The sequence below is a fragment of the Heteronotia binoei genome, chromosome 9 (assembly GCF_032191835.1).
Source record: "Heteronotia binoei isolate CCM8104 ecotype False Entrance Well chromosome 9, APGP_CSIRO_Hbin_v1, whole genome shotgun sequence".
Lineage (NCBI taxonomy): Eukaryota > Metazoa > Chordata > Lepidosauria > Squamata > Gekkonidae > Heteronotia > Heteronotia binoei.
The window spans coordinates 93169227-93192219 of record NC_083231.1 but is presented as its reverse complement, the minus strand read 5'-3'; the positions used below and the strand labels follow the sequence as shown (position 1 = coordinate 93192219).

Below are 22993 nucleotides of genomic sequence, written 5' to 3'. Positions count from 1 at the left end.
ATGGCTGACCCAAGGCCATTCCAGCAGCTGCAAGTGGAGGAGTGGGGAATCAAACCCGGTTCTCCCAGATAAGAGTCTGTGCACTCAACCACTACACCAAACTGGCTCTTTGAACAAAACATCACTGAACAGTCTGTTCTGGATGTGGCAGAACACTGTGTCAGTTGGTAGAAATTAATCATGGTGAGGGGGGGGGGGGGAAGAATCCTTAGAGCTTCTATTTTTCATCCTGCCTTCCTTTAGCTGAAAGCTGTAGAGTCTCTGCTGAACAAGGGCATCTATCAAAGTGCGCATCCACAAAAGAAAGTGTGCAACTCAGATCTTCTAATTATTCCAGTTCAAGCTCCTTGAAATGAATTGGGTTAGACTGGACTAACTCCTCTTATGATTGCACTGTAAATAACTACTTAAAGCCTGGCAGTAACTGGAAAGGATAACCAAACTGTGTTGAACCATGATGCTCTTTACTAAACATCTAAGCAGGGCTTTTTTTGTAGAAATGCCCAGCAGGAATTCATTTGCATATTAGGCCACACCCCCTGACAAGCCAGCCGGAACGGCGTTCCTACTCAAAAAAAGCCCTGCATCTAAGAGGTCTTCACACCACTTTTCTGCTACAGTTAAAGAACTTCATGTACACTTCACTCTCAGCAAGGCTTTGGCAGCTTTCAAATGAAAGGGATGTAGTCTATTATACAATGATTAAATGAGAGTTAACCTTAACGACAAGATTTAAATTCAGTGAAGTGATGCTTTAACCTTGTTCAAAAAACCCATAAAAGGAAGTGTGGGCTTTTTACTTGAATGGCATCTTTCCAGAAAGTTTCAATAACAGGATATTACATGTCATTTGCACCAGCTCAATGATGATACCTTTCCATTATGGTGAAAGAGCCTGACTGATTTTCCTAAATCATTCTTACCACACTTGAAACTATTCAATTTTAATATTGTCACCATCAAAGCAGCCATAAAACTTAACATAATTAAACAGCATTGAACTATGTGTGCGAGAAACTGCTTGGTTTCCCAAGAGGCATACAAGTGCAGTTCTTACTCTTTGGATCATTAGTGAGTCTTTAAACATGTCTCACTTTGTGAAATCTGCAGCTAAAGAGTAGAATACCTTACCCTTAATTGCCAAGACTAGATTATTTTCTTCATCTTTTACCAAAACAAACTGATCTTACCTATGTTAACATAGTTAGCAAAATTTGCATCAAGATAAAAGGTTGCTTGCTTTACACAGGATGTGTAGAAAATGTTAATTTTTATTTTGTAGGAACACAGGCATTAACTAAATCAGCACTGAAGTCTGCTGCCATTTTCCCAGAATGCCACTTGGTTCAGTCTTGAAGAGAAAGTAGCATATAAAAACAATCAAAACTATTATAGTAACTATTACTCTGTCACACTTGGATGAGCCTTCTCCATAAGCATGATGTGAGCCATGAGCCCTCTATTAAATTAAAGCTGTGCCTATTCTTGCTGAGTCAATATATCTTAATAACCAGCAAACTGCAGAGCAGATTCCTGTAACTTTGTTAGCCCTTAACTTTTCTGTCTCCCCCAAAATGAAGCAAAAGATCAGTACATTCCCTCCTGTATTGCTCCTGTACACAGTAAACCTTTACAGGCATATATAAACAAAATTGGTTTAAGGGAAGTAATAAAAGCCAGGCAGGAGGAAAGGGGGGGAGGGCTAGCAACATGCAGGATGAAAAGAAAGACACCATCGTAAGTTGTCCACGTTTTATTGAATGATGTTGGATTGCTGGCACAGTACAAAAGGAAATAGTTGGCAAGTTTCTTAAAACTAGTTTTTACTGTTAAAGGAATATAAGATCAAAACAATTTTTCTCTATAGTTACCCATGATTAAACTTTCTCAAACCACATCCTTTGAAAGTATAATTTGAGTGTGCGCAGAATTTTACTTCATCACACGTCTTAAAACTTCAGAACAGTTCGGATGCTAGATAGAAAAGAAAAATGATCAAGTTATGAATTTAATTGCAGACAGTACAATCAGTAGACTTGATAAGAACATAAAAGAACATGTTGGATCAGGCCAATGGCCCATCCAGTCCAACACTCGAAACTATATACACACACACACGCTGTGGCTAATAGCCACTGATGGTAATTGGCATGGATATTGCCAAGTTTAAAAAAAAGTGTACAGTGGTCAAGGTGTGAAGCTCAAAGGGGGGAAGTGTGGATTAGATTCTCACAGCATTTCTCCCCCCCTTGCACTATACTGCTTGTCCAATATATCCTGGCAGGATTGTTAAAAATAAAATAGAAAGGTTCTACATTTACTCCTGCAATGGAATAACAAGACTGTGTGCCTTTTATGAAAAATAGTCACTTTGTACTGATTTTTGCAACACATTGCACTGTCATTGTGCCATGGATTTCTTCAATGGTTCTGCTTAAAACTACTATACTACACAGTATAATAAACAGAAACTCACTGAAAAATTACCACCGACAGCAAACAGTAGCATTTACCTTTTTCCTGCGTGCAAGAGGTCGAAAGCCTCGTTGATTTTGTCAAAAGGCAGCTTGTGAGTCACAAACTCATCCACTTTTATCTTTTTGGACATATATTCGGTGACCAACTTCGGTACATTCTCAACGCTTTTCCAACCTGACGGAAAACAAAAGTTTACTGATCATCACACAAATATGGAAGAATTACAAGACAGTAAGCCTTACACAGTAGTGATTTTGTGCCTATAATTCTAGAAGCTGCAGTCTGAATAAACTTTTCTCTACCTCTTTTCCGACATGGCAGCAGTTAAAAAAAAGTGATTGAAAAAACAAACCAGGGATGTAAAATGTCTTCTTCCCAGTTCCTTAGATATTTCTGCCTATTTTATCACAGCAAGCCTAGAAGTTGTGCCTTGTCAAGTTTCCTTCAGTTCAGCCCTGACCTGCATCACCCTGGCAAGTCAGATCTCAGAAACTACTCCGGCAAGTACATACTTGGATGAAAGACCTCCTTGGAATACTGGAAGACAGGAGAAGGCCTTATTCAGGTACCTCTCTGAATATCCTCCAGTCCCCCAGTAGAAGTCAGTCACCAGAAGTTGCCATGACTTCTAGGTGCACATAAGCACACATAAATACAAAAATACCCCCCAAAAAAGTTTAGTTCAATTCTGATGGTGAAAAGGGGAGTTTTGACAACTAGGTCTGTGGTAGTACATAGCATGTTTCTGAATTTGATAAATAAAAATATTTGTTGTTTATAGTTTGCTCTTCTCACTGGACTCAAGGAGGACTACACAGAGTGAGTCAACAGGACAGGACATTCAATGCAATAGGAGTAGGGTTGTAGAACCAGCCAGATGTCTAAAAACAGAACTGAAGCAAAACATAAGTATTAACATGACACATAAAATGAAAATTCCATAGTAAGCCACTGGTTTCACCAAGCTGTACATGGTACAATAGATCACAGTCCCTAATAATTTATTCAAGTGACTTTGTGAATCATTTAGTACAGTGCAACCCTATTGGCTGTGTAAAAAAACCCTTCTCAAATAATACAGTTTTGCATAGTTGGTGGAAAGCCAGGAGAGGGGGAGCATTCTACCATACACTCTATCTATATATTCTAACTGGTTATTTGCAGTAGGAATTGAATACTTTATTTTTTCAATAACAGTTTTTGTTCAGTCTGTAAGGACATTTTTTTTTTACAAGTCTGATTTTACTAGATAATTATCCAGAGAATACTTTGCATATTTTTTACTAGAGAAGTTTATGGACATTTTCCAAGGCAGAAGGTTTGACAGGGCTGCTGTAGATAATTAAACCAGACTGGGGTAACATCAAAGGTACCAGTATGGTTTCCCAGGTGAGAGGTTTAGATCTGGAAAGCATGTGAGGAGTAAGTATTAGAGATTCCCTGGACAGATTTCTGGGCTGGCTTTTATTAAAACAAGAAAACGGGATCTGATCATGGATTTCTCATTTCAGAATTCTGTCATTTGATCAGGGGGTAGTTTCCAAAGCAGGCCACATGCATTATTTCTTCCCTGCTGGCCCATTCAAGGCATGGGCACCAGCACCCCATCATGTTATACCTCCAAAAGCAGTCCCTTTCCATGTTCGTCCAGTGACCAGCTGGAATGGGCGAGTGGCAATTTCCTGACCAGCTGCAGCTACTCCAACTATCACGCTGACTCCCCATCCTTTGTGACATGCTTCCAAAGCTGCTCTCTGAAAGTAAAGAGAGACAAAAAGGAGAGCAATAAAAAAGTCAGCAGCATCCAGCAAGCAAGCAGGAATGGTGATCTGTGTTTTAAGAGCGTTCCCAAGTCTACTTTGCTACCATTGTTCCCTCTAAGCTGTGGAGTCATGAGCAAAAATTCTACTTCGTGAGCTACTGGCATTAAAGTTGTGAGCTACTGCATAAATTAGTTTACTCTGGGGATATTTTTCCTGAGCTAGGACAAAAATGTGTGAGCTGGAGGCTAAAAAACTATGAGCTAGCTCAGACTAACTCATATTAGAGGGAATACTGTTTGCTACCTGTGAGAAACACAAATTCACACAGGGTAGTCCCTATCAAACCTAGGCTGAATGGATGGCCTGACCTCAGAAGCTAAGCAGGACTGTCCCTGGCTAGGGTTGCTATTTATTTATTGGTTTACAAGATCAATAGCATGGGTGTCAAAACATGTGGCCCGGGGGCCAAATGAGGCTCCCGAGCAACTGGATGTCATCTGCTTCCTTCTCCCTCTCTCTTGCTTCCTTCTGCATAACAGCTTCCTTTGCAAGTCTTGCACAGGAACTACAGAGCAAAACTCTTATTTTTTTCCACTGGCTGAGGCTCCTCCCTTGGGAAGGAACAGGAGGAGCGTTAGCTTGCTTTGCCAGGCTCTCTCAGTCACACAGAAGAGCTACTGAGCCAAGCTTCTCTTCCTTCTCTTGACTGAGGCGCCTCTCCTTCCTCATCCCCTGGGGGAGGAAGGAAAGAGCCAGAGGCTTCCTTTGCCCAGTTCCCCGGATCCCATAGGAGAGCTACAATGAAAGCACCTTTAAAACCAATGAGTGTTAATGTTTTAAGTTTTTTTAAAACATCTTTAATAGTGTTTATCTGTTTATGAAGTTTATGTCTCTGCTATCTAATCTTAAATAGGTATACACATGGCGCTGCCCAACAAGGTCTCAGTTATGTCAGATTCAGCCCTCATAATAAATGAGTTTGACACCCCTGAATTAAATCCTGTCTTTGTGTCCTTACAAAGGCTGCCAACATGGCAAACAATTTGAAATATACATGATAAAATCACATTATAAAACCATTAAAATAACCTCCCTCCCAGACATATACCACTGAAACAATTTAAGAGTCAAACAGTTAAAATACACACAAAACATTTTAAAAAATGGTTAGGGAGGAGGGAATCATTTAGGGAATGCCAAACAAGATTGCAACAAAAAGTGACAGACAAATCTCCCTACCAAGAGAGTTCCAGAGCTTTGGTGCAAATGACTGAGACAGCAAATGGCAAACTTCCTCTGTTTGTGTGAACCTTCAGGCGGAGGGCCTCAACCTTTTTAAGCTTATGGGTACTTTTGGAATTCTGACATCATATGCTGGCACAGATAACAAAATGGCTGCCATGAAATGGTTGTCAGAGGAGGTGAAGCCAGCTTCGAAATGGCTGCCACAGCTTACCTTCAGTGACATAGTGAAGATCTTGTGCTGTGGTGGCCGCTGCTGCCAAAGCAACATTTTAAAAAGAATCTCCACAGCGAATCAAATCTCCAGTGGCAAAAGCCCCACCTGGCCCCATCCACTTTCTAAGAATACCTGGCAGACAGCAGGAAAGATATTAGAGGGGGACCCCCTGCCTTAAAGGGTTGTCATAAATCAGCTGTAACTTGACCATGCTTTTAAATAGACACAGGGTGCAACAACTGAAGGCTGCTACCAACTAGTTTGTGAGCAGCAGATAGGCAGCTGGCTGGAAACAAAGTCAATGGATCTTGAACAGGTTAAGTAACAGCCTGCCAGCCAGTTCTGTTGATTTTTCATTATCTCACTGCACCATCACCCACCTCTGATTTTCAGCTTTGAATTGAGACCTACCAGAACTGTGTGGCAAGCTGCTTCTGTGTTTTATGAAGCAGTCTACATTTGGTTTATGTTGCAAGTGGTTGCCATACTGCAGTTTACATATGCTATGCTGTTTACTATGCCTCATTTTAAAGTCACCTTTAAAAATGGAGTAGTGAACTCCATACAGGAAAAGCAATGAAATCACTCCTTAGCTTGCTGGCAACTGACACTCCCCTTGTGTCCAACCAATTCATTCACTGAACTATTTCATGTATGATCTCATAAGAGGTTTCAAACGCAGGCATTCAGATGGCCGGTACATGAAAAAGTGCACTTACCATGACACCAACATTACCGATGCACTCAAATGAGTAATCTACTCCTCCATCTGTCAACTCAACAAGGACCTCCTGGATAGGTTTCTGAAAGTCTTGAGGGCTGATGCACTCTGTGGCCCCAAATTCCTTCGCTTTTGTAAATTTGTCTTTGTTGAGGTCAATCCCTATGATCCGGGATGCACCGGCCACTTTACAGCCCATGATTACCGCAAGTCCAACTCCACCCAAGCCAAAGACAGCACAAGTAGAACCAGGTTCCACCTAAAACATAAAAATCAATTGAAGGACACAATGAAAAGAAAGCCACTTAACAGGGAATAACATTTTTTTAAGGGGGGGGAGTATTTGTGTGTGTGTGTGTACACGTGTGAGCATGTGTGCACACCTGGAAGCTTTGGCAACTTCTTGTGACTGAACCCTACTGGGAACATGGATGATTTTCAGAAAGGTGGCTGAAAAAAGTCTGTCCCTGCCTTTTGGCTGTGGTATTCCAAGGAGATCTCCATCCAAGTACTTGCCAGAGTACTTAGCTTCTGACTTTATTGCTTTAATAAAACCAGGATTGCTGGTTTTTAGAATTAAATTAATAATGATCAGATGCCTTTGCAAAGTAACAATGCAAAGAGTTCAGCTACTGGACCTTCTCCAGTCACATCACCTTTGGTCTTTGGTTCTCCATCTACTGCTATTAATGAGCAAATGAAACAAGCAGTGTTGGTTGGGAAAGCTATGTAAGCAAGAGCCAAGCGAGATGTTACAGCTACCATAGGTCCAATCCTTGGCCACTGCCAGCATTTTAGAGGAGAATTTAGCCATTTAAAAAGAGCTGTGAGGGCCCAATCCCTTGGCACAGCAACATTTGCTCATCTTGTCCCCTCTCCCAGCACCTTTTGAAGTACCCAAACAGCCCCCCGCAAGCTGATCAGCACCTTGCACTGATCTTTCAGCAGCTAAATTCTCCTCTAAAAAAATAGTTTCTCTTCAGATTGCATAAATCTTTTGCCTTTTAAACATGATGTTGTGATGTCTAGCTTGGCTCTAAGGAAAGCAGAGACAAAAGGGTTTCTGAGAATGATATTCAGCCTGAAGAGAGATATTAAATTGATTAAATTAAAATACTTTCTACTCATATCATTTTCCTGATGTCAACAGTACCCTCACCTGTTTTCCCCTGTAAGGCAAATAATAGCACAGGGGACAGAGTGGGCATTATTCCACTCACACCCACCTCCTTAAACTTAAAAAAAACTGACAAGAATTCATGAATGGACCATATGATAGCAAGCAGCTTGACCCTTAACTTGTTCTATAAACAGTGCCTTGTTTGCCAGACACCCCTTTATCTATACTGTAAGGAGGGGAAGTAGCAGTGTCAGAATTCATGGCCAAGAGGGATGCCATGTGGCTCTATTTAGAGAGGACTTTTAAGGACCCACACTTTCAAACCAAAATGGGAAGGTTCAGCAGATGCAGTACAGACATAGCCTCCAGCTGCAGAAAAGGCTGAGAGAGCCAAGCTACATGAAAGCCGCATGTTTATTTCCTTCTACGTTTTTTAAAACTATAAGATTGCAACCAGGTCTACTTGACCTACAAACATGCTGCGGAAGTGGACAACATGTAAAACAAGGAAAACAAGCTTGTTCCATACAGCAGCTTAGCTTTGGTTAAAAGGCTCTGGAGGGGGAAAGAATATAAGTGAGTCAAGAACCCTACCTTGGCAGTGTTTACAACTGCACCATAGCCAGTAGAAATCCCACAGCCCAGCAGGCACACTTTGTCCAAAGGAGCGGAAGCATCTATTTTAGCCAGAGAAATATCTGCCACAACAGTGTATTCAGAGAAGGTGCTTGTTCCCATGAAGTGGAGAATTTGCTTTCCCTTACATGTAAATCTACTGGTACTGTCTGGCATCAATCCTTTTCCTTGGGTGACTCTTTAGAACAAAAGAAAACTGAGTGTGAACATTATGCCGAAAGAAGTTCTTTAGCTCTTATATAAAAGATTTAGCTCTTATATAAAAGATAGAAAAAGATTTATTATATAAAAGATCCTGGATTCTCTGATCCATTATTCTTATGGATTCTCTGATCCATTATTCTTCTTTGGTATTAGATGGAGGTAACCAAATAGACAGATGGAGCCCCGTGGTGCAGAGTGGTAAAGCTGCAGTACTGCAGTCAGAGCCCTCTGCTCACGACCTGAGTTCGATCCCAGCGGAAGCTGGTTCAGGTAGCCAGCTCGAGGTTGACTCAGCCTTCCATCCTTCCGAGGTCAGTCAACTGAGTACCCAGCTTGCTGTGGGGAAATTGTAGATGACTGGGGAAGGCAATGGCAAACCACCCCGTAAAAAGTCTGCTGTGAAAATGTGAACGCAACGTCACCCCAGAGTCAAAAACGACTGGTGCTTGCACAGGGGACTACCTTTACCTTTTTAACCAAATAGATAGTCGTATTAGGGCTGTTTATTTATTTGCACCAACCTTTACAGTTTCTTATTTCATTATTATACTATTTTACTACCCACTTGTTCTAGAGCACTTATATTAAACTTTTTGTTGTCAAACTGCCTGGGTCCTCACGTCTCTTAGGTCATGGTTAAAAGCTTTTGCTAATAAGGAAGACACAGAGGTTGGGTGGAAGCTCCAGCCTTCCCAGACAGACCAGAGTGGTGGCAGCCAGTAAAAGGCCCTTCCTGGTCCCCTGCTGTGTGACAGTCTTGCTGGTCTTCAATGTGCCACTGGACTCAAATCTACCTGTTCTACAGCTGACCGAAACAGCTGCCCTCTGACACTATCTTCAGGGATAAAGGAAGGACAAGAAGTCCCTGAACGGAAACTAAAACAAGCCATGAAAAAATCTACCCTGTTCTCTTATCTGTATCAGCTACCTGGCTGCCTTTTGAATAGGTCTGCTGCTATCAGCTGAACAGAAGAGAGGGAACACAGACTAAATTCCACTTCCCTTTTCCAATCAAAGGCAGGAAAGGGATGCTTTACATTTCTTCCACACAGCAAAGTAGGAATGATAGGTGTCTGTAACTTCCATTTTCCAGAGCTACCAAACAAACAAACCCAATCCAGAGTTTCTTGCAAATTCCTCAACTAAGGCATATGTATGAAGTGACAGTTATGTCACAGATCCTTTGAGTGAGTAGGAGAGACTGGAAAAAAATCGGTAGGCCAGCCCTAATTCGCTAATCTACCTGCTAGGTCCTGTATCTCAAGACACAGTGACGTTGGATCCCCTGTGAAATATCAGAATGCCTGTTCTCTTAATGTACAGCCTCTAAATTCTGTAGACTTCCAAGGACAAAGCCTTCAACCAGTTGTCCAGGCCTTGTCAGAAAGGAGTGTTCACTTCTATCTATACGTGGATAGGAGGATCCTCTACAATTTGGAGCAAGATGCAGAAGATCTTCCGTAATCTTAGGGAAAGTTGTATGGGAACCAGGAAACCTGCCACCATCAGACTAACCCTCCTCAAAAGCAAGAGCCCAGAACTGGAAGAGAATTCCTTTCTGGAAAGAGTAAGCAGCACAACTGGTCCTGTGAACTGAATTACAGTTAACACTTCCTGCCTGCTCTATTAATGAGAAGTTAGCAATCTATGAATCTTAGCATTTTTTAAAATTATTTTTCTAGTCCTTATGTTGGTTTTGGCAGGAAACAAGGAAATGATAAGTTGCCAAGAATGATTTCTAGCAGTAAAGTAGCTGTGCCTGTGAACCAATTTACATATATTTGTGTAATTTTCAGATTGTACAAAATCCAAAATTTCTTTATGCAAATTTTGGCTGTATAACAGACACAATTAAAAAAAATTAGTATAATTTGCCAAATCAGAAGAGTCTCCACATGTCAAATCCTAGTCATTTAATCCTCATGGGGACAAAGTATTTTGATGCTAATGAGGGACAAATGGTTCACAGAAATGCTTTAAAGACTGAACCAACTGGTAAGAAAAATGCATGCTGCAAGCACTTGGTTTGATCCCAGTGGAGTCTGTCATTAGACAGGTAATGATGTGAATGGGGATGAGGGTGACTGCTGGAATCACACCTTGCTTCCTTTGCCCCCAATCATTCTGCATGATCAAGGCTCACTTTTGCACAAAGCCAATATGCACAGACTTCTGCATATATATATGCCAGGTGAAACCTTAATCTGGGTGAAACCAAATGAAACTCTTATCTGGGAGAACAGGGTTTGATTCCTCACTCCTCCACTTGCACCTGCTGGAAATGGCCTTGGGTTAGCCATCGCTATTGTAGGAGTTGTCCTTGAAAGGGCAGCTGCTGTCAGAGCCCTCTCAGCCCCATCCACCTCACAGGGTGTCTGTTGTGGGGGCAGAAAATATAGGAGATTGTAAACTGCTCTGAGTCTCTGATTGAAAGAGAAGGGCGGGGTATAAATCTGCAGTCTTCTTCTTCTTCGCTGGATTATAGGATTCAGACACCTAATTAGGTAGCAAAACTCTATCTAGTTGTAGACTTCGAAAACACTGAGGGTGATACAAGGATCAACAGGTGCCATCCCAGTCTTCTGCCAGAGCATGAAAATGGTACCTGGAAAAGTCTGGTCAGATGTACACTACACAGTTATATAGGACAAGCAGCTCTCTTCTGAAATCCACATGATGGACCCCTGTAATGTTCTCTAAGAACTATGAGCAAGGTTCCTGTACATGGTAATGGTTACTCTGTCTATTTATCTTTTTGATTCCCTGGAAACCTGACTCAGAGCTTACATTACTGCTGTAACAGAAGGAGATACTTGGGGAAGTGGGAAGGAATAAGCAGAGGAGGCCCCATTCTGCACCCCCTCATCCCTTTCCACTTTATTACTTTTATTTATACCCTGTCTTATTCCCCACTGGGGACCCAAAGCAGCTTACATCATTCTCCTCTCCTCACTTTTCCTCAGAAAACCTGTGAGGTAGGTTAGGCTAAGAGTACATGACCAGCCCTACGTTTCCCAAGTAAGCTTCCATGGCATAGTAGGGAGGGAATTAAACATAACTCTCTCAAATTCTAGTCCAGCACACTAACCCAGGGGTGTCACACATGCAGCTAGAGTGTTCCTATCAGGCCCTCGAGCAAGTTTGCTTTCTTCTTCCTCTCTCTTGCTTCTTTCTGTGTCACAGCATACTTTGCCAGGCTTGTTTAACCACCCAGGAGCTACAGAACAAAGCCTCTATTTTCTCCATTGGCTGAGGCTCCTTCCTTGGGAAGGAAGAGGGAGAGCTTGCTTTGATAGGCTCTCTCAATTGCACAGGAGAACTACTGAGCCAAGCCTCTTTTTCTTCTATTGGCTGAGGCTCAACCCCCCAAAGCTCCCTGGGGTGGGAGGAAAAGCACTAGAGCTTTCTTTGCCCAGTTCCCTCAATCACACGGGAGAGATACAAAACCTTTAATTGTGTTTGTCTGTGTCCTTTATAAAGTTTGTATGTCCACTACCTGGCATTACATTTTATGACACACATGGCCCAGCCCGACAAGGTCTCATTTATGTCAGATCTGTCCCTCATAATAAATAAGTTTGACACCTCTGACCATTAGCACAAAATTCATACAACTATCAATTTTTCCAAAAAAAATACATCTTTGCTATATATCCAATTCCTGCTCACTCTGCATTTTCTATTCCATACAGAAATTGCTGCGATCAAGAGCACCATAGCTTCTGTACTATTCACATGTGCCAATCACAAAGTCAAATTAGTTTCCTTTGTAACTGAAACTTTGCCTCCAGTTTGGAAAGAGCCAAATAAAAAGATTGTCTACAGTTAATTAAAGAGTAAGACTTTGTTATTGTCACAATTATCGAACCAATTAGTAAGTTTACAACAGCAACAAATGCCTGGAAACAATTCCAGTGGGGCAGCTGTGGCCCTTTGGAATTATTTCCATGCATCTATTACTAGCCCTGACCTGGATAGCCCAGGTTATCCTGATCTCATCAGATCTTGGAAGCCAAGCAGGGCTGGACCTGGTCAGTAGGAAGATGGGAGACCACCAAGGAAGTGCAGGGTTGTGACACAGCAGCAGGCAATGGCAAACCACTGCTGAAGGCCTCTTGCCTTGAAAACCCTACCGGGTCACTGTAAGTCAGCTGCGACTTGACAGCACCTTCCATTGCCATCAGCTGTGTTAGTATGCTGCAGCAAAAACAAACAAGAATCTACTCCCTCCTTCAAGACTAACCAAATTTTATTCCAGCCTGAGTTTTTGTAGCCTTAAGCCCTTTTCTTCAGATGTAGTTGAGTAGGCTCTGATCCATGGCAGTTCAAGCTGGAATAAAATGTTAGTCTTTACAGTGGCAGTAAATTCTCCCTATAAAGCTATCTGTGAAAGGCAGGGCATTAAGGATACTATTCTTTTTTGTTGAATTTGCTTTGTCCACTTTTAAAATTACAACATTTAATGGTGCCATCCTAAGCAAAGTTAACTCCAGTAATTCTGCAGTTTACACTGGGGCAATTCTGCATAGGATTGCATTGTAAATTAATTATTTGCTCTTGCAAACCCATGCCTAGCTGACATTAAGAATGCTCGTAAACCAAGCCCTGGATATCAAAACAGACAATAATCTATTAAGCCCTCCAATGAATGACTAATGCAAATCAAGTCTTCTAAAATGGGCACTTCTACTGTCAAATGACCTTGCTTTGTATTAAAACTCAGCAACGTATTTTGCACTTCTTGTCAGTTTTGTTACAAAAAAGGCTTTTTCTAGATCTAATTACAGAAGCCTGCTACTTAACATCATCTTATTTATTATTATTTTTTCTTTTCAGGGGGAGTATCCAAACCCATAAGGAACTGACATTATTTATGCTGCAAAATGAAGCATTTCTGTAGGTTAAACGTTATAACTGAATACCTAACCTACAGCTAAGAACAAGCTGTACACCGAGTCATGAAAGCATAGTTTCAAGTGGGGTTTCATATCCACATTTTGCATTAACCATGGTTAAGTGTTACCTCTTCCATTAATCTTAACCAGGGTTATAGCAGTGAACCACAAACAGCATTAAGTGTTACTGCTGCACTGGGCAGGGGTCCCTTGGGCCATCTTTGTTAGCCAGCCATCATTTTTGGTTCTCCACCACCTTTTCCCCACAATGCATATGCAGAGAACACCAGAAAAAGAGGTAACCGTGAGCCATCTAACTCCCTCAGTTGTAGAGACCCTTGGCACAGTCTTCACCATACACGAAAAAAAGTGAAGGATACTAACCTTATTTTCTGGCAAAGATTAGTTTTAGGATTTAAACAAAATTTGCATTCTCCACATTGTGGAATATACAGAGGAATGACTGTGTCTCCTGGAATACAGAAACAGAACTGAAATCAAACATGGCATGTTAAAACTCAAAATGAATGCAAGTTTAGCAAAGGTAATATATGCAGTGAGTGTGAGCAACTAATACAATAATCTCAGTACTATTGTTGATTATTATTTATGTCAGATAATTGTGTCTTAGTTGCTCCAAATACACATTGAAAGGAGATACACCTGCCGATATCTGTGATCTAGGCTAGCCACCTCTTGTGGGGGAACTCAGAAAGCGCAGCTAGCATCTTATTTTACTACAGTGCTATGAAAACGTGAGCCCTGCTAAAATTCAGTCTACTGACAAAGAAAAACATACAGATCTCACCAACACTGAAAAGGTGGCTAATTTTAGTCCAATCTATGTTCACTTGAGAGGTTGCTCTCATGTGGGGGTGTGACATTAGTTCTCTTGGCTAATAATTGGCTTTGTTCTGGCCAGCACCCAGCCCTTCTCCACAGGTCCCACAAGCCATATATTCCATCACAAAAACTGCCTCATATAAGTGTACGTTATGAAACAGTAGCTTTTCAGTGCCACATCTCGAGTTTCCCTTCTATGTTTTTCCTCAGAGCACTTTCATACTGCAGAAGTGAAACAAAGTCAGTGGGCAGGAAGGGCACTGTTCACATTACAATAGTCTTACTTTGAAGTCTTCTTGCCACTGACCCAAAATATAAGGCCTACTTCTACTCATTTTAATTTCATTGGCCATGTAAATGCCATGCATGGTCCAACAAGTATGCTTTCAGTAAAGCAGTTTATCACCCTAGGGTAAGTGCATGTATAGAATAGTGACCCAGCAGGCAAACCATGGGCAGGGAGTCACAAATTCAACTTCCTCACAGTAGCGGGCACTGGACTAGTCACTATTCTCTCAGTGCCCACCCTGACCACCAAATGAAATGGGGATGATAATGCTCACTGGCTTTACAAAGTTGCAATTCAGGAAGGATTACTCACATAATGTACGTGAAGTGCTTTGAATGCTTGAAATTGCAGTTATTTATTTCCTACATTTTATCTAGCATTCATCCAAGGAGCTTGGGACAGCTTATGTGACAGAGAATAATTGTTGATGTAAAGTTGCTGTGTGATTGTTTATATGCTACTGCCTCTTCAAGACGGAACCCTATAGAATTCTGAGTAATGGAGGTCAGTGCTGTAGTGATTTTCACGCTGAAAATGTTTTAGTTCATCTCCCAATCAATGTTCCCTCTAAGCTGCAGAGTCTTGTGAGCAAAAATTCTACTTTATGAGCTACCGGTATCAAAGTTGTGAGCTACTGCATAAATTATTGTGCTCAGAGGTCATCCTCCCTGAGCTAATACAAAAATGTGTGAGGTGGAGGCTAAAAATCTTTGAGCTAGCTGTTTTTAATAAATTGGATTTACTGATTTTATATGTATTTTATGCTGCTGTACATCACCTAGAGCCCAGAATGGGCCAGGATAAGGCGATTCACAAATCTAATAAATGATAAATAATAACATTTGGTGTGTCCTTAAGAAATAAAATCAACATTTTTTTTTTACACATCCTTCCTTTCCACCTTATTGGAATGCAACACATTCATAATTCTCCCCTCCTCTATTTAATCCGCACAACAATCCTATGAGGTAGATAAGGCCGAGAAAGAGACCGGCCCAAGGTTACTCAGCAGAGTTAGTGACAGAGTGGGAACTTGAATCTGGGTCCTCCAGCTCCTAGTCCAACATATTAACCACTATACCACACTGCTATAGATATACTAAGCCTCATTCCTACACTGCAGTTTTTGCTTGATGCTTCTAGATTAATAACCTTTCGTTGTAAGCATTCAGAAACCACTGGAAGGTTTGTGGGTGGTTTTTCTTTTCTTTTTTGCAGATTGGAGAGTTTTAGGCAGTAATTACCTACTGCCTGGCATTTTTAACTGGAAATGTTGGGGATTGAATCTGGGACCTTCTACTTGCCAAGCAGACACTCTACCATTGAGCCATACCTCCTTCCCTCTAATTTATGTGGACGAAGGAATGGACTCAAACACTTAATGAAGAAATTATGGTATCGGATTGTAACCTGTGCTATTCTGAGGCAAACGAGTAAAAGAACCTTGAGGAACTCAATACACACATGCACAGTGAAAGATTGTCAATGAAGAAAGAAGTGCTTGACATAAGACAGAAGTTTGCCTACCTGGTTTAAATTTAGTCACTCCTTCCCCAACACTCTCCACCACTCCTGCTCCTTCATGACCCAAAATCACAGGGAAACAACCCTCTGGGTCAGCACCACTTAAGGTGTAAGCATCAGTATGACACACAGCAGTGGCAACGATCTATGAAAGAAAAACACATCAGAATTATCCTAGAGGCAATTCAAGATGGCACAACATTTTCAGGACTTCAGAGCTGAAGCAGTACAATGATTCAGGTTTAGTGCAGTCAATCCTCCAAATGATGACTGAAGGACCAGAAACGAGCTGCTGAATTTCTCCTTCTCCTCAGCCCACCTTGACTTTCTGTTTCTTATTTGTTATGCTCATTATTTATAGGGTTGAATTCAACCAGCTGTTTAACTCAGTCTTGCCTGGCTCCCCTCTTCAACGCAAGCCCCTCCACACGTGTCTTTTGTTCATGCAGCCTTTTTGCCAGTCAAAGGGGACCACCTCCTTGCTTTCTCATGGATGGAAAAGCTGGTTGTAACCAACCTACAGTCTGCCTTTAGCACCATCATTGCTTTCGATTCCATACATCACAGAACACTCTTGTCAACAATGGACTGAGTATCACTGAAGTGAGTTTCTTATTCTGGGTTGGAAGGCTATCACTTGTCTGTTCTAATGTCATAGCAAATGATGGTTAGAGCTACAAAGAAATCTGTTAGGGGGGAGCCAATCATGAGAGATACAGAGGCTCAGCTGGGATCCTTTGTTATTCAACTTTTATTTTTAAAAAGCACCGGCCTCATAATTGTTCTTTTTTCTTTTTTTACAGAAAAGCAACACAAATGCACACACAAATTTGAATGTAACAAACGCTTAAATACCTTGATGCGAACTTCATGAGCTTTTGGTGGCGCAACTTCCACCTCCTCAATAGACAATGGTTTACCAGCCTCCCAGGCAATGGCTGCCTTGCATCTGATAACCTAAATAAAAAAGAAAACACAAAGCAACTCCATTATTTCACTGTAAACTTGTGTAACAAAATTCTTGCTCACAAAAGCAAACAGCTACTAATTCTTGAAAACAATTCCAAGTCTCCAGTTACACATACAAAAAATATTGGCTTTTTCCTCTAACAGATGAGATCCTCCCCCTCCCCTCAAAAAAGCCCAAAATGCTCCCAGGCACAGCATGAAGAAGAAAATCAGGAAAATCATCCCTCCACACAGATAATCTGAATGCATTATTTATGGTTTTTGCTGCAGAAAACAAGGGATATGTCCAGACCCAAAATCCCTCCATTCAAGGAGAGTTTTGGAAGAGTTAAGTCAAATACAGGCAAGGAGAAGAGCGATTTCTCTTGATGTGAGGCAGTAAAAAACAAATGCAATCAACAGACCTATACTGTCCTGACCAGAGTGCAGAGTGCTAGTGTCACTTTACTATGCTCTGGTTAGACCTCACCTGGAGTATTGTGCTCAGTTTTGGGCACCACAATTTAAGAAACATATAGACAAGCTGGAACATGTCCAGAGGAGGGCAACAAAGAAGGTGAGGGGTCTGGAGAACAAGTCCTATGAGCAAAGATTGAAAGAGTTGGGTGTGTTTAGCCTGGAGAGGAGATGACTGAGAGGTGATATGCTAGCCATCTTCTAGCATTTGAAGGACTGTCATATAGAGGATGGAACTGAGTTGTTTTCTATTGCCTCAGAAGGCTGGACCAGAACCAACAGGTTGAGATTAAATTAAAAGTTTCTGGCCAAATATTAGGAAGAACTTCCTGATGATTAGAAGGCTTCCTCAGTGGAACAGACTTCCTCAAGTGATGCTGGGCTCTCCTCCTCCGTTTTTCAGCAAAGGCTAGATGGCCATCTGACTGCAATGCTGATTTTATGTATTTAGGCAGATTGTGAGAAAGAGGACAGGAAGGGATGAGCCAGTGCTCACCTCTCATGACCAATCCTTATATGCCCAGCATAATGCTGATCACTATTTTGGGGTCAGAAAGGAATTTTCCTGCAGGCCAGATTGGTCCAGGGATGCTGGAGGCTTTTTGCTTTCCTCTGGATACAGAGCAGGGGGTCACTGTGGGAGGTGTGGGGGGAAGTAGCACTGAATTTCCTGCATCATGCAGTGCATTGGCCTAAATGGCAACAACAGTCTCAGTTAGTTACTCTTGTTGTTGTTGTTCAGTCGCACAGTCGAGTCCAACTCTTTGCGACCCCATGGACAAAGTCACGCTAGGCCCTCCTGTCTTCCACCATCCTTCAAAGTCTGCTCAAATTCGTGTTTGTTACATTAGTAACACTGTCCAGCCATCTCATAGTTACTCTTAGCATTCCACAATTAAGGGTACATTTACACATCAACCTCCAATTTTTATATATTTATTCTCTTCACTATGTCCCTCCCCTCAGAATTAAATCCAGACAAATGGCGCCCATATAAACTAAGCTGGTTATTCCTGTTTGGTCCTTGTACATTTTAAACTCCTGGAACTGCAGGAACACTACCTTAATGGCAGTCTATGGTGGGGAAAAGTGTCATCAAGTTGCAGCTAACTTATGGCAACCCCATAGGGTTTTCAAGGCAAGAGACAGTCAGAGGTAGTTTTGCCATTACATTGTAATGTAATATAATAGGTTGTTTTCGCACTGACCTTATTCCGGAGCGACGTCCCTCTTCACCGCGCAGCGTCTGCGCAGATTTCGCACTACTTGCTCCGCAGAACCCGGAAGTCCCGCGGCTTTTGCGTCGCAAATGTAAACTGGTTTTTGGCGGTTTACATTTGCAACGCAAAAGCCGTGGGACTTCCGGGTTCTGTGGAGCAAGTAGTGCGAAATCCGCGCAGACGCTGCGCGGTGAAGAGGGACGTCGCTCCGGAATAAGGTCAGTGCGAAAACGACCATACACTGCCATAGAGTTGCAATGTATTGCAACCCTGCTATTCCTTTGAGGTTTCCCATCCAAATACGAAACAGGTTGACCCTGCTTAGCTTCTGAGATCTAATGAGACCAGGCTAGCCTTGGCCATCCTAATCAGGGCAAGGGCAGTATATAAGAGCAACTAATACAATAATCTCAGTACTGTTGTTGATGATTGTTTGTGTCAGATGATTGCCTGGGCCTTATGTATGATAGTAGTTGATCATTGTACTAGCGTCTATTATTGTCTTTATAAATCAATATTTTATCATAAAAATAATCTTAGTACTATTTACATATACTAAAAACATAAAGACAGGCTTAATAACATGCAATTACTGTTGCCCATATCCTTTGTGCAAAACACTCACAAAGAGAATTCCCAAAGTCATTGGATGAAAACACAAACTATTTGATTGTTTCTCAAGGTCTAGACTCTGGTTACATGATAAGGAGAACAAGAGACAGAAGTCCTTCAGTGGCAACTTTTTAAAAATTAACCTGTGGAACAGTAAGTCTTCTGATGCAAGGGATGTATTCTAAGTACCTAAGATACCCTTAAACAGTTGTACATGGCTGAAAATCATATATACCAATTGGATGCTTGTATAATAGAAATGTTAAAGTACACAACGAGGGGGGAAGTGTACTATAAGCCTTATAGTACAAAGCTGTAAAAAGTTATTCCAGTCCAAGCACACTGTAATGACACAGATTGCAGTGTTAATTTTGCTGGGCTCAAGGTCCAAAGAGACATTACATGAAATAAAATATTTACCCTTCTTTTATTCTCCTCACCTTTATACCCATTTTGTCATTATATACACAAGTGTTTAAGGGAAAATGTGCAGGAGATTTGCAATTTATGTACTATGAATAAAAGCCTTTTGGTAATAGTATATGCAGAACCAATTGTGTCAACAATTTTTTTAAAAGAAAGCTGGAGATGCAGAAGAACAAGAGGAACATTATTACGGACGTCAATCATTGTAACACTATAGCAATTGCCAATTTTTTTAAAAGCCCCCCCCCTTGGGAGAGGAGAAATGACAGAGCAGCTCCAGAGAGCTTTAACCCCCCCCCCCCAAAAAAAAAAAAATGGAAGGGAAAGCTGATGTCTGGATGCTCTGTTGCCACTGCAAATGTCCATGCATTCTCTGGAGTCCCCAGAGAGTCTCATGGTGAACAGGAATTTGAATTCAAGCCTTCCCATCTCAGACCAACATTCTAGCCACTATGCTACATCAGCTTTCACGTCAGTCAGGAACAGAAAGGCATCTTCTGACCTTGCAAAACTGCAGACCATCTCTGAGGCTTCCTTGTCATGCAACTGACACCCCCCCCCCCCCATATGAGCTGAAAGTACAAAGGGTAAATGTCTTGCACAAACTGCCGATGCAGAACCACGAAGCCACCTGAGTTCAAACGCGAACCGACAGCACGCACCGACGCGAGGGGGAAGCGGGAGAGAAGCGACGACCCACAAGTAGCCACACATACACATAAATTCTAACTGGCTACTATCTATGTTGCATACTTAACCACAGCTCACCAGCTATATGTAACTCTGCTCACTGTATCCCATTTCGTTGTCTGATGAAGTGTGCATGTACGCGAAAGCTATATTTTGAAAAAAAAACTGTTGGTCTTAAAGGTGCTACTGAACTCTAACTCGGGCCTAACAACCGAAAAGACAGGGGTCTGCAAGAAGTTTGCAAAACTCAAAGGCCATTGTAGAGCGAAGCAAGTGCCAGCAGGGGGCGAATAAACCAGGCCAAGAATTCGCCTTCACGCTCACGCAAGGCGTTCGTTCAGTCTTTTCACATAAATAAAATCTCACGCTCGGAAACACACTTGCCTCTCTCCAAAGAGCACCAGGAAACACCAGCTGTGAAGAGTCTGCACATGGAGCGCAATGGAGAAAAGCTGTTCTTTCAAAACGTCTTTTAAAGAAAGCTGAGCATAGACCCTGGCTAGTATGAAAACTGATGTAGAGCAGTAATTAGAATATTGGTCTGGGGGCGGGGCCGGCATGGGGATTAGATGCGAATCTCAGATGCCGAGCCCAGAGGAACGCACTCCCGACTGCACACATAAAACCGGGCTACACGAGGAGCAGCGGAGGCAGCAACAGCAAGTCACTCCCACCCCCTCCAGCTAAGTGCCTCCTTTGTTTCGCCCTGGCTCGCTCCTCGCACGCTCGGGCCTCTTTCGCTGCAGCCTCCCCAAGGAGGGAGCTGCGCGAGGCTCCACGGGCTCGCGCTTCCCCGGGAAATATTCCACGACGGCGCTCAGCGAGGCCACTGCTGCAAGCTTACCCCACTCGCCATCCTTCGGCCGAAGGACCTCCCTTAAGGATCCGTGGAACTAAACCGAGTCATGCGCGCAGCCTTGGGAACCGCCTCCAAAGTGGGCCGGGCTTGAATAGGACGCCGAAGTTCTGAACGGTCTACGGTGCTGAAAACCAAAATACGAGCCGATTGCACCTTTAAGACCAACTTAGTTTTATTCAGAATGTAAGCTTTCGTGTGCATGCACACTTCTTCAGAGGAGGAATGATGAGGCTGGGTGTGACAGCCGCTGCCAAAGCTCAAAGCTGCGGTTCCAGGCAGGCCCCATTACCTGAAAATAGCCGAAGGAGTCTCTTGCAGCACCACCTGCAAGACTAATGATTGCGTGCAGCCTCATAGAGACAGCGTGTTAAACGAGTTAAGTTACTTCCGACATGGCGACCCTATGAACTAACTTTTTCCAAAACGTCTTCTCGTTAGCAGCCATTCTCAGGTCTTGCACACTGAGAGCTGGGACTTCTTTTTTTGAGTCGGTGGGGCCCTCCCAGGTTGGGTCTTCTTTTCCTGCTGCCTTCAGCTTTAACTAGCATTATTGTCCATTGATTTCATTAGGTTTACATGCTTGCACTGTTGGGCAAATGGTTACCTGGCCTAGAGTTTATTTGATCAGATTTAGGATTATACTGAACCTATGCTTTAGGCAACTGACAGCTTTTGCCACAGCAACACTACAGTCTTATACAAAGTTACACGACTCCAAACCCACTGAAATCAATGAATCCCGACTGGAGTAATGGCATTTTTGTTGTTCAGTCAGTCACACAGTCGAATCCGACTCTTTGTGACCCCATGGACAAAGTCACGCCAGGCCCTCCTGTATTCTACCATCCTCTGAAGTCTGCTCAATTTTGTGTTAGTTACATCAGTAACGCTGTCCAGCCATCTCATCTTTTGCCGTCCCCTTTTTTTGCCTTCTATCTTTCCCAGCATCAAGGTCTTCTCCAGTGAGTGCTCCCTTCTCATTTGGTGGCCAAAGTATTTCAGCTTCAGCATCTGACCTTCCAGGGAACAGTCTGGGTTGATTTCCCTGAGGACTGACTGATTTGATCTTCTTGCCGTCCAAGGGACTCTCAAGATTCTTCTCCAGCACCACAGCTCGAAAGCATCTATTCTTCTGCACTCGGCCTTCCTTATGGTCCAGCTCTCACAGCCAGACATTACTACTCGGAATACCATCACTTTGACTATACCCACTTTTGTTGGCAGGGTGATGTCTCTACTTTTTATTATGCTGCCAAGGTTTGCCATAGCTGTCCTCCCAAGGAGCAAACGTCTTTTCATTTCATGGCTACAGTCACCATCTGCAGTGATCTTGGATCCCAGAAATGTGAAGTCTGTCACGACTTCCATGTCTTCTATTTGCCAAGGTGTGATGGGGCGGGATGCCATGATCTTAGTTTTTTTGATGTTGAATTTCAAGCCTACTTTTGTGCTCTCCTCTTTCACCCCCAACAAGAGGCTCTTTAGGTCCTCCTCACTTTCTGCCATTAGAGTAGTGTCATCTGCATATCTGAGGCTGTTGATTCCCCCCCCCCCCCGGCAATCTTAATTCTGTTTTTTTGCTTCATCCAGGCCAGCATTCCACATGATGTACTCTGCATATAAATTAAATAAGCAGGGTGGCAATATACATCCTTGTCGAATCCCCTCTCCTATTCTAAACCAATCAGTTGCTCCATATCCCGTTCTGACAATTGCTTCTTGACCCTTATACAGGTGAGTAACTGTATAGCATTGCACTATAAATCTGTTCATCTTTATGGTGTCATGAGACTCCTCGTTTTCCTGTAACAGACTAACGGCCAAACTAT

The 22993-nt window shown here is 42.4% G+C and overlaps 1 protein-coding gene across 1 annotated transcript; it reads right to left on the bottom strand.

Annotated features, from left to right (window-relative positions):
- Positions 1-1738: 1738 nt before the first annotated feature.
- LOC132577307 (alcohol dehydrogenase class-3) lies at positions 1739-21297 on the bottom strand. The gene is made up of 9 exons (XM_060247012.1): positions 21150-21297; positions 16788-16889; positions 15936-16077; positions 13661-13748; positions 8136-8355; positions 6420-6680; positions 4097-4232; positions 2514-2652; positions 1739-1974 (listed from the first exon to the last, which is right to left on the bottom strand). The coding sequence occupies exons 1-9, from the start codon at positions 21159-21161 to the stop codon at positions 1950-1952; spliced, it is 1125 nt and encodes a 374-aa protein (XP_060102995.1). The 5' UTR covers positions 21162-21297; the 3' UTR covers positions 1739-1949.
- Positions 21298-22993: the final 1696 nt, after the last annotated feature.

What these genes read in the sequence shown, in the direction of transcription:
- LOC132577307 (XM_060247012.1), bottom strand. An exon ending in AGTGACTAAATTTAAACCAG is followed by an intron (nt 13,749 to 15,935) that starts GTAGGCAAACTT and finishes TCTGTATTCCAG; the next exon opens with GAGACACAGTCATTCCTCTG. An exon ending in GAAAGGGACTGCTTTTGGAG is followed by an intron (nt 2,653 to 4,096) that starts GTATAACATGAT and finishes GTTTTCCGTCAG; the next exon opens with GTTGGAAAAGCGTTGAGAAT.